Source organism: Stegostoma tigrinum, chromosome 19 (genome assembly GCF_030684315.1).
Source record: "Stegostoma tigrinum isolate sSteTig4 chromosome 19, sSteTig4.hap1, whole genome shotgun sequence".
Lineage (NCBI taxonomy): Eukaryota > Metazoa > Chordata > Chondrichthyes > Orectolobiformes > Stegostomatidae > Stegostoma > Stegostoma tigrinum.
The window spans coordinates 420,710-432,927 of NC_081372.1; the positions used below are offsets into that span (position 1 = coordinate 420,710).

The 12,218-nt window shown below is 41.7% G+C and overlaps 1 protein-coding gene across 1 annotated transcript in view; it reads right to left on the bottom strand.

Annotated features, from left to right (window-relative positions):
• The window catches only part of fer1l4 (fer-1 like family member 4), a 253,912-nt gene that overhangs the window by 195,366 nt on the left and 46,328 nt on the right, over positions 1 to 12,218 (bottom strand). Inside the window, exons 12-14 of the mRNA XM_059652665.1 lie at positions 11,246 to 11,399; positions 5,232 to 5,415; positions 3,641 to 3,827 (exon numbers count right to left, since the gene is read on the bottom strand). Of these exons, the coding sequence (XP_059508648.1) occupies positions 3,641 to 3,827; positions 5,232 to 5,415; positions 11,246 to 11,399 (525 nt within the window). The remainder of the gene's footprint in view (positions 1 to 3,640; positions 3,828 to 5,231; positions 5,416 to 11,245; positions 11,400 to 12,218) is intronic.

Below are 12,218 nucleotides of genomic sequence, written 5' to 3' on the forward strand. Positions count from 1 at the left end.
ACTTATTTGTAACAAACAGCAATCCTTGTTAAGTACAGGAAATTGGTCAGTATTTTTTGTTAACTTATATCTGACAGGTGAAGCAGAGACTTTGCATACTTTGATTAGATCATTAACATTTGTGGCAACAGCAGGTGTAGTATGGCTTGAAAATCAATGCCCTTTCCCAATTGGGTAATAAGGGGTAGGCCATTTAGAACAGAGTTGAGGAAAAACATCTTCACCCAGAGAGTGTTGGATACATGGAATGCTCTGCCCCAGAAAGCAGTGGAGGCCAAGTCTCTGGATACTTTCAAGAAAGAGATGGATAGAGCTCTTGAAGATAGTGGAATCAAGGGTTATGGGGATAAGGCAGGAGCAGGATACTGATTGTGGATGATCAGCCATGATCATAATGAATGGTGGTGCTGGCTCGAAGGGCCGAATAGCCTACTGCTGCACCTATTGTCTATAACAGCAGGTACGACTAGCAACTGAGAAGGCAAAGAGAACATTGGTCTTTATTGCAAAGAAGATGGACTACAAAAGTAGGACATCTGACCACAACTGTACAGAACACTGGTGAGTTATCCAGCACGAAAACAGACCCTTCAGTCCAATTCATCCTTGCTGACCAGATATCCTGAACTTGTCTAGTTCCATGTGCCAGCATTTGGCCCATATCTCTCTAAACTCTTCCTATTCATACACCAGTCCAGATGTCTTTTAAATGTTGTAATGTTCTTGATCCCATTCTCAACCCACCTCCCGCTCTGGTTCTTTATCCCATTCCCTTCAACCCACCTCCCCCTCTGGTTCTTTAACCTGTTTCCCTAAATCCCACGTCCCCCACTGGCTACCAAACCTCCTGACACTGGGAAGATTTCCTCCTTCACTGACTCAATCAAAACTATTCTCCATGTGATTCTGAACACCTCGATCCAATCCCACCAGCCCCCAATCTTCTCCACTCCTAAGAGAATGATCCCGGCTTCTCCCAGACTCTCCTTGCAAACTGAAGACTGGAGTCATAGAGAGATAGGGTGCTCCTATACAGAGAGGGACTTCACTCAAACACTTACCATTTTCTCAAAATTTGTTCCCCTCCCTTCTCAAAGATGGCATATTTCCAACAGGGCAAGCCAAGCCAAGGGCAATACGCAACTCTGACTGGCTAATGGAGAGAAGCTTCCCCTTCCACATACTAGTCTTGCATCTCTTCTCTGAACTGCTTTCAACACTTCCTTAAATATTGAAGCCAATACTACAGAACACTCTAGAAGCCATCGCAAAATGACCTGAGGTATGTTCATCACACTAGAGTGCAATCTTGCCACACACAACATACTGCAATGTTCCCCAAATTCTAAGAGTGTCATTACTACAAAATAGCTTTGATGCCCGTTGCACACTCCTGGGCGTACTAGATAGTACCCAAAATTTTGTAGATCTAAGGCAATCAGGGATACAGAGAAAATGCAGGAAGATCCAGCTGAGGTAGAAAGTCAGCCATGTCATACTGTGGGAATGGTTCAATGGGCCTTGAGTCACCCAGGCTTCAGGATCTGAAATCTTCTCATTTTCCTCTGTTAAGACCCAACATAAACCTTACATCTTTGAATACATATTGTTGCCCTCTCAAAATCTCCCCTTTGGTTGGGCACTCATTTTCAGGTTATATTCTATAGCACTGTGGATCTTTTAGGATGAAGTAGAATGCTTTTGTTTGTTTTCTTTTGAGGGTTATTAGCCTATCAAAATCCAGGCAGGCAGCATAGCCAAGATAATAAAGTGTGAAGCTGGATGAACACAGCAGGCCAAGCAGCATATCAGGAGCACAAAAGCTGACGTTTTGGGCCTAGACCCTTCATCAGAGAGGGTGATGAAGGGTCTAGGCCCGAAACATCAGCTTTTGTGCTCCTGAGATGCTGCTTGGCCTGCTGTGTTCATCCAGCTTCACACTTTGTTATCTTGGATTCTCCAGCATCTGCAGTTCCCATTATCACAGGCAGCATAGCCAGCTCTGAATAATGTCAGGAAATATTGAACTGATAAGTTGGAGATGATTCAATTGAAATAGATATCGCAGGTGCAACAATCCTGTTCCTTAATATGACGTGAGAAGACAAATGCATTCAGCAGTTGAAATTTTAAAGTTCGTAACTTTGAAAGTAACAGCTAGTATGTGTTAGTTACTTTCATATTCTGTTTGCAGTTAATGATGCCATGTATACTACAGTGTCCCCATGGACAATTCTATGAAGAGGGTTTGCCTTGAGCAGCTAATATGCTATTACATCCAGAAGCACCTTTTAACCTATCCACCCAAATTTTGACGTGACAATTTCAGCATGATATTTTTGAAAACTATCATGTATTGTTCTAAAATTTTGAACAGCTAACTGGTTGACAATCACGAGACAGGATGGCAAAATTAAAAATTCTCTTTAGTCTCAGATGAATGAATGTATCACAGTTTGTCCTGTACTTGTCTTCGGTGTTCCATTAATTGGTAGCTCAATAAAAGGTCTCTCTCTTACTGCTTTGACTACAAGTCCCTCAATGTCTCCTTTGCTATCAGCAATTCCAGGGCTAATCATTGTCAGGCTGGAAAACTTAAATGGTGCTAAATTTCCTTCCACATACAATCAATGTTATTTCACTCACTGCAAATAGTCTTTCTTTAATCTTAGAAGACGCTGGACTTCTTGACAGTGACGATGTGGGACACATGGTAATGTACAGAGGATAGACCTATTTGCATTTAAGGCAATTCAGAGAAGATTCACTCAGTTGATTCCTGGGATGAGGGGATTGCCTTTTGAGGAGAGGTTGAGTAGAATAGGTCCTATACTGATCAGAGTTTAGAAAAACAAGTTCGGATCTAATTAAAACATAAGATTCTGAGGTGTATGCTGAGAGAATGTTTCCCCCGTGGGGAAGTTACACAGTTTAAAAATAGGGAGTCTCTCATCTAAGATAGAATTGATGAGGAATTTCTTCTCCCACAGGATAATTATGCTTGGAATTCTCTTTCCTGCAGAGCAGTGGAGGATCATTGATTCCCATGTATCTTTTCTTCAGAACCAGCATGATGAGAGATAGACAGTAAAGAGGACCAAGACTGATTGGCTCTGACATCACTGAATTATTCAAGGGTCCAGAGGCTGAGCTCTGCTACTATTTCCCCAATGACTGAAGATGGTGCACTAATCTGCTATGTACAGTGTGCACTTGGAGATTATGGAGAGAAACTGTCTGAGAAAGGGAAGTTTAGAGGAAAAGTGATCACTCTTCAATTCAACTTAACCTTATTCATCAGATGGGAATCTGTCAGGATGAGCTTGATTGCCTATTTAATACCCACCTAAATCTGTCCATTGAAGTTAATAGATGGTCATCTGATTGACGCACATTCCCCACTGAGCAGCTGTTGTTGAAATGGGCCCCAGGATGATTCATTTAATACAGAACAACAGAGAGCTGCACCAAACAGAGAGGCCAGGGGCTACAGAGAGATTACAAAGAATCGCCTCTAGAAACAGTGAAAAATAATCTAGGGTCTTCCGTATTCAGAAGCAGAAGAGATTGCAATGAGAAAAGCAAACAACTTTCAAAAAACAGAGGCAAGAGGGGACAATAAAAGTCCCCTTGAGCTCACCATTAATTCCAGCATCAGATATTTGCTCCAAACTGATGAAATGAGTTGCGACAGCAATATCATTAATTTTAGCATCATCAATGACTTGAACTTTGATACGTCGAGCAAGTGGTGGAAACATCTCAACAAAAGTGATTTGTTCATTCCATTCTGGTTTTGTTGTGTTGCTTTCCACTGATGTCTCTCCCTGTTAATGAAATAAATGCTGTTTAAAACAACACACCTGTTCTTATGAATCTCCTCTAGACACCAGCTTTTATTGTTGCTGAATTTGCAACACAGTGAAAATAAAACTTTCAAGGACCAATAAAATTGTCCAATTGTTCCCAACCAGGCTTCATAAATAACAGATCTTGGACACCAAGTTAATAACTCAAACCAAAATTAATAATTTATTATTAATACTATGAATCAAATAAACAACAATGTAATCTAATTAATGTTTATGATCTAAAGACCAATGTTCTTTGATCATAACTCCACTCATATACAGGCAGCCAGACATTTAAGGGATAAATTAAAATAAAAGAATTGCAGTTCAATAAACAGTTTTTAATCCATTGATACTAGGCCTTCATGAAATCACTTGATGCCGATTCATCTATTGTGTCCTTAGATCAGTAATTAAGTCGCATTGTCTTTCCAGGCCATTCCCCAACAGACAGCATCTGTCCTTGTTCTATTCACATTTAAAACAAGCAGTTGTTCAAAATTAAATTCATAACTTCAATTCACAGTTCCAAATCAAAAATAAAGAAAAAGAAAAGAAAAATAGTGACGGTCTCAATACATGCCACTTGGCTAAGTGGGTGAAAATGCTGCCCACTGAATAAACCAGTCCAGGTGGGCACCATGTTCAAACTCTCATTAATGCTGAATCTGCTGACTGGGAACAGTTTAACTCAGCAACTTTAGGCCAGAAAAAGTTAAAAATAAAATTTTCAGTTGGTCTTCCCTCCCACCTACACGCCCCTCCCTCCCCACTGACCAATCCCCATCCCAACTCCCTACCTACACGCACCTTTACTGGCTTCATCCCCACCTCCTTCACCTGTCCATCTTCCCTCCCACCTACCTGCCTCTCCCTCCCCACTGACCAACACCCATCCCAACTCCCTACCTAGACTCACCTTTACTGGCTTCATCCCTGCCTCCTTCACCTGTCCATCTTCTCTCCACCTATCTGCTCCACCCCCACCTCTATTTATTTCAGAGTCCCCTTCCCCTCCCCCATTTCTGAAGAAGGGTCCAGACCTGAAGCATCAGCTTTCCTGCTCCTCTGATGCTGCCTGGCCTGCTGTGTTCCTCCAGCTCCACACTGCGTTAGCTCAGTTGGCACCACCTGCCTAGAGTCATACACCTGATTTCTTTTTTTTTGCTTTTCTGTCTCTCCCAAGAGTTTACATGGATGCTGAGAATAGTAAGAGTTGGCACTCCCTGGGCAAGTTTGATGCACAAAATGATCTTTTCCAATCCTTATTTTCGATGAACATCAGTATATCTAAGGAAAACAATATTCCAGATAGCAAAAGTTCCACTTTAACAAACTAAGATTTCCATTTCCCAACAAGAATATCTTTGATATGTTTACCTGCTGCCCAGCAAAGCTAACTTGAACATAAGGATCAATGAAAACTTTATGTTCTCCAAGAATTTTTGAAAAACTCCCCATTATTCCTGAGTTCATGCTGGGGAGATCCTCCGCCTTATAAACCTTGATGAAGAACCTGGCCCAGGGTCTCTCAGCTGGCATTTGTTTTGGGAGTAGAAGATTCCTATAACACAATCAGATGTTTCTTCGTGAGGAAACAAAATGAAGAGGCACCACCTTAATGCATGAAGCTACCAAAGCAGAAAAACAAACAGTGGATTAAGAGATTGGAGATAATGGGAACTGCAGATGCTGGAGAATCCAAGACAACATGGTGAAGGGTCTAGGCCCGAAACGTCAGCTTTTGTGCTCCTGAGATGCTGCTTGGCCTGTTGTGTTCATCCAGCCTCACATTTTGTTGTCGGTGGATTAAGAGATTACCAGCTTTGAGGATATTTCTCAGTGAATTCTCTGGAGCTAGGCTATGAATATATCCAAAGCTGAGTTAGACAGATTCTTATTTGGCAAAGGAGTTGAGAGTTATGAGGGACAGGCAGTAAAGTGAAGTTATGGCTACAATCAAATCAGCCACGATCACATTGAAAGGTAGAGCAGGGTCAAGGAGCTGAATGGCCTATTCTTGCTCCTAATTCCTATGATCTTCTGAGATGAACCTAGACCTGGAGACTGGTTAAATGAACTAGAATGAAGAAGGTACACTCCTGCAAATGAGATAGCCAAGATTTCTAGATCTTGAGAAAAACGAGTTCAACATGAAGGTATGACAAAAGAATTGTCACACTAAATATGAAATGTGAACATTGCTTATGGTAAAGCGAAAATTTAAATGCTGTACATCTGAAATAAAAACAGAAGGCTGGAGAAACTCAGCTGGTCTGGTAGTATCTCCAGAGAGACGAACAGTTAATATTTCAAGTCTAACCTTCAACTGAAGTCAAAAGATTAACTCTATTTCTGTCTCCACAGACTGCTGCCAAACCTGCTGAGTTTAGTACTTTCGCTTTTCATTTCAGATTTCTAAAAGCCTGCACTGCTGTGTCTTTTAGGAGCAAGTTCCTATACATCCAAGTGAGCTCAGTCATTAGTTAATGAAGCTTTTAATCTCAGAGTCATGGTCTCAAAGCCCCAAGTTGAACAATATCATTTTGTTACTTAAAACACTAAAAAATGTAATGTGCGCTGTCACTGAGACTGTGGCTGTTTAAATTGAGAGATGCTCTTAAGAGGAGCTTTGGTCTCCAACATGGCATTATCACTGTAAAGGAGATAGTTAAAAGTCAACAGCTTGTAAAAGAGGCATAATTCAATGAAAAAAAACTGAGCATTTCTAAAATGTCATAAACCCAGAGATAGATTGCATCTGCTCATGTGCAGGAAGTGCTCTTTCTTATGTTACAGCACAAATAAATATACTGTCACGCAATGAGCCTAAACTCAAAGATTAACTCATTGGATAACAATCGCACTTTTGTATAAATCACCTCAACCCAAAATAGGTAGGAAGTTGTGACGATGACACAAAGTGTCTGAAGAGGTATAGACAGGTTAAATTAGTGGGCAAATATTTGTCAAATTGTATATATAATGTGAGACAAAGTTAGAACGTAGAACATAGAACATAGAAAAGTACAGCACAGTACAGGCCCTTCGGCCCACGATGTTGTGCCATGGAATAATCCTAATCCAAAAATAAAATAACTTAACCTACATTCCCCTCAATTCACTGCTGTCCATGTGCATGTGCAGCAGTCGCTTAAATGTCACGAAGGACTCCGCTTCCACGACTACCACTGGTAAACTATTCCATGTGCTCACAACTCTCTGGGTGAAGAACCTCCCTCTGATGTCTCCTCTATACCTTCCTCCGAACACCTTAAAACTATGACCCCTCGTGGCAGTCAATCCTGCCCTGGGGAAAAGTCTCTGGCTATCGACTCTATCCATGCCTTTCGTTACCGTGTACACCTTGATCAGGTCACCCCTCTTCCTCCTTCTCTCCACAGAGAAAAGTCCGAGCTCAGTCAACCTCTCCTCATAAGACAAGCCCTCCAGTCCAGGCAGCATCCTGGTAAACCTCCTTTTCACCCTCTCCAAAGCCTCCACATCTTTCCTATAATAGGGCGACCAGAACTGAACACAATATTCCAAATGTGGTCTCACCAGGGTTTTGTAGAGCTGCAGCATAATCTCACGGCTCTTAAACGCTATCCCCCTGTTAATGAAAGCCAAAACACCATATGCTTTCTTAACAACCTTATCCACCTGGGTGGCAACTTTGAGGGAGCTATGCACTTGAACACCAAGATCCCGCTGTTCCTCCACACTGCCGAGAATCCTGCCTTTAATCCTATATTCAGCATTTAAGTTCGATCTTCCAAAATGCATCACTTCGCATTTATCCAGGTTGAACTCCAACTGCCATTTCTCAGCACAGCTCTGCATTCTGTCAATGTCTCGCTGAAGCCTGCAATAGCCCTCCATACTATCAACGGCACCTCCAACCTTTGTGTCATCAGCAAACATACTAACCCACCCCTCAACCTCCTCATCCAAGTCATTTATAAAAACTACAAAGAGCAGAGGCCCAAGAACAGAGCCCAGCGGGACACCACTCAGCACTGACCTCCAGGCAGAATACTTACCATCTACAACCACTCTCTGCCTCCTGTCAGCCAACCAATTCTGAATCCAGACAGCCAAATCACGCTGTATCCCATACCTCCTGACTTTATGAATGAGCCTGCCGTGGGGAACCTTATCAAATGCCTTGCTGAAGTCCATGTACACCACATCCACTGCTCGACCCTCGTCAACCTGTCTCGTGACTTCCTCAAAGAACTGAATTCAGATAAAACTCTCTACCAAACCAGTTAGGTTATATACATTGGCAGGAAGAATAAAAGAGCTGAAAGTTGTTTAAAAGGAGAAACACTGCAGAAATCTACAGAATACAGTGATTTGGGAATCATTGTCCATGAAACACAAAAAAAAGTATCCAGGATCAGCGAGTAACAGGGAAGGCAAATGGAATGGTGACCTCTATTTCAAAGGGAATGACATACGAAAGTAGAAAGGTTTTACTAGTAGATTAGGATTATTTTCATTAGAAAGATGGAGGTTATGGGGGGACCTGATTGAGGTCTACAAAATCATGAGAGTTATAGGCAGGGTGGATAGCAGGAAGCTTTTTCCCAGATTGGGGGACTCAATTACTAGGGGCCATGAGTTCAAAGTGAGAGGAGGAAAGTTTAAGGGAGATATACGTGAAAAGTTCTTTATGCAGAGGGTGGTGGGTGCCTGGAACGCGTTGCCAGCGGAGGTGGTAGAGGTGGGCAATGATAGTGCCATTTAAGATGTATCTAGACAGATACATGAATGGGCAGGTAGCAGAGGGATACAGATCCTTGGAAATCAGGCGACTGGTTTAGATAGAAGATCTGATCAGCGCAGGCTTGGACGGCCAAAGGCCTGTTCCTGTGATGTAATTTTCTTTGTTCTTTGCTCTTTGAAAGATATAATGGCATTGGAGGCAGTCTGGAGAAGTTTCATCAAGCTGACCCTGACTATGCAGGGACTGTCCAATGAGGGAAGGTTGAGTAGAGTGGGCTTGTTCTCATTCGAATTAAGAATAATGAGAGCTAACTTTATTCAAATAAGTACAGACCCACTCTACTCAACCTTTCCTCATTAGACAGTCCCTCCAGAGTTTTTCAGAGGGCAGTGAATCTGTAGAATTCTTTACTGCAGAGGGCAATGGAGGCTGGGTCATTGAACATATTCAAGGCTGAGATGCAGAGTTTTTTTTTAGTCAGCAAAACAATGAAGGATTATGGGGAAAAGGCAGGAAAGTAACATTGAAGAATATCAGATCAGCCATGATCTCATTGAACAGCAAAGCAGCCATGATGGATTGAATAGCGTTCTTCTGCTCCAGTGTCTCCTGGACTTAACTGAGCCTTCTGATTAGATTTCAGCCTTAAGTTTATTTGGTTTTTTTAATACTCAATGATATTATTGTAATTGTATGTTGTCGAGACATAGCCAGCCATCAGTTAAATTTTGACCATAGGTAAGTCTTGACTAAATGCCAGGTAAGAACTTACAGAAGGGATGCTGTGAATTTCTTCGCTCACCTTACTGATATAGCATCACTTCCCATACAATAGAAACAGTGCAGCAGTAGAAAACATTGATAAAGCCTTTACTTGAGAAAGCCTCAAACTATCATTTTCAACTCTTGAAACATTTCCACTCCTTTGATATTGACTTCATCCCTTTTCTGTTCACTTGTTCATCCAGAACTAGTTCATTCTGTATCTCCCATTATTCCACAGTTCACTACACTCCATCCCTCCAGGAGCTTCATTAACCTATTACCCAATTCAAACTGAGCAACTAAGCTACCTGCCCCAAGCACATTATGTTTCAAATCTCATTTGCATACTCAAACTTTTCCACGGACTCATCTCACCCATCTATGATACCGCCTCCAAAATGACACTCCTTACAATTTTCTGCTTCTTTTCCGACACCCCTCACCATAACATTGGTGCCAAAGTTTACATGTGTCTTGCTGTTCTCACCAGTACACCCTCCTTAAACTCCACTCATCTTCCCAAAATGCATCTTTTGACCAAATTTTGAGCCAATCCTTTTGCTGTGGCTCCATTTTCTAAATTATTTCTATTTGTGAAGAGTTGGAGCATTAGAAATGCTTTCATAATGCAAATTATTGTCGCCAACACCAAACAATATAAAGAGATTCTGCTCAAACCGCCATTGAAGCTGCTCATGCCTGATAAAACAAGGTCATTGATACAATGAATACCTACAGTGCAAAAACAGGCCATTTGGCCCAACAAGTCCACACTGACCTTCTGGATATCCCACCCAAACCCATTCCCCTATAAACCCACCTAATCTACACATCCCAGAACTCTACGGGCTATTTGGCATGGCCAATCCACCCAACCTACACATCTATGGACTTATGGGAGGAAACGGGAGCACCTGGAGGAAACCCACGCAGATACGGGGAGAATGTACAAACTCCACACAGATCGTATTGGTTAATGGATGTATATTTTGGTGCATTGGGCTCAGGGAATTTTGTCTGTGTTGTTAAGTATCGCATACTTTGTTTAAATTGTCACCTGGGAGTGGAATCGAAACCAGGTCCCTGGTGCTATGGAGCTTATCACTTAGGCCTTTCCATTGTGGTTGGAAGTAAAGGCCTGAGGAACGCACTTGGTAAACTGAAATATCCCTAGTGTAGACTGAATTGCTGTTATCCTGGACTCTGCACAACTGCCTGCCCCTTCCCCTCCCCACATCCCCAGGGAGGGTTCTGCTGTAAATAAACAGATCGCTTGAGAGAAAGGAATAGCTTTGTTTCCTCACTAAAATTCAGATCATTCTCATTGATCTGAAATAACAACTCTAAGGCAGTAACATCAGAAATGGCTTGCTATGTAGAAATAAGGCTTCTCTTTGAAAGATTCCACCCTTAGTTGATTATGCACTCTTCCTCAATGGCTAATAATTGTTCTTTGATGTCACAGCCGGTTGGTATCATACGTTGATATCAACAGTTTAAACAAAGTATGTGCTACTTAACAACGCAGACAAATTTCCCTGGGCCCAATGCACCAAAATATACATCCATTAACCAATATGAATAGATAGTGACCAGCAGATGTCACTCTCTAGCACTTCTTCCCCTCCAGCAGTCAGGTGCTGAGGCCAGCTGATACCCCTAACCACCCCGCATACCCCTATCCACAAGGTGCTGCACTAACTGAGATAAGCAAACAATTGATGGACTGCTGAGTTTGTAGGATCTCACAACATTAAGTTTCATCAATCCATTTTAGCTGTGCCAGGTCTTTGGAAAATGGATTCAATTAACCCCGCAGATTTCCACATTCCCAATCTGCTTCCTGCATGATGCAGCATTCCCCATAACAGGTACATTTATCCTATTTTTCACTTACTTTTCAATATCTTCATCCTTATTAGTGACAGGGAGACAGCCTTGTAAATCTCCTTTCCCCATGACAGTAATTGTACACTTTACAAATCCTTTTATGCCACCTTTTGTATCTTTAGGGTCAGTTAGAGCTGCCCATTTCTGGAAGAACTTGTGATCTGATAAAACAAGGAGAATGTTTAATAATTTTCTGATGATCTTTTATTGACTATGACATTGTTATGGTTTCAATGATAATGTTATCATTTGCCCCTGAGAAGGCAGCAAGTGAAGAAGCAAAACTCATTCCAGGTACTTTACAAAAGGAAGACTGTGATGACCTTAATAAGTTTAAAACTTATGGAAAGGATTGAAACAAATGTACTAGTGTAAACTATTTACTCTCACGGCAGGATAATTCTCAATTAGCAACCAAGGAAGTTATGCTATATTTATAAAAAGAACAATATATACAGAAAGATTAAGATGGTTTGTGGAGAAATTATGAAGCACAAATACATCCTTATTCAAAAATGGAAGCAGGATGTAGGAAACTATAGACCAGTGAGTTTAACATGAGACATGGCAGCCGCGCCAGGGACCCAGGTTCAATTCCACCTTCGGGTGACTATCTGTGTGGAGTTTGCACATTCTCCCTGTGCCTGTGTGGGTTTCCTCTGGCTGCTCCGGTTTCCTCCCACAGTCCAAAGATAGTCCACAGGCTAGGTCGATTGACCGTGCTAAATTGGCCACAGTGTTCAGGATGTTTAGATTAAGAGTGTTAGCCATGGGAAATGATGGGTTATAGGGAAAGGGTAGGGGGATGGGTGTGGGTGGGATCTCTTTGGAGGGTCAGTGTGGACTTGTTGGGCCGAATAACCTGTTTCAATACTGTAGGGATTCTACAGTTAGGAAATTGTTAGAATCAGTTATTAAGGAAGTAACAATTTGGAAAGTCAAAATACAATCCATCAGAGTTAGTTCAGTTTCATTAAGGG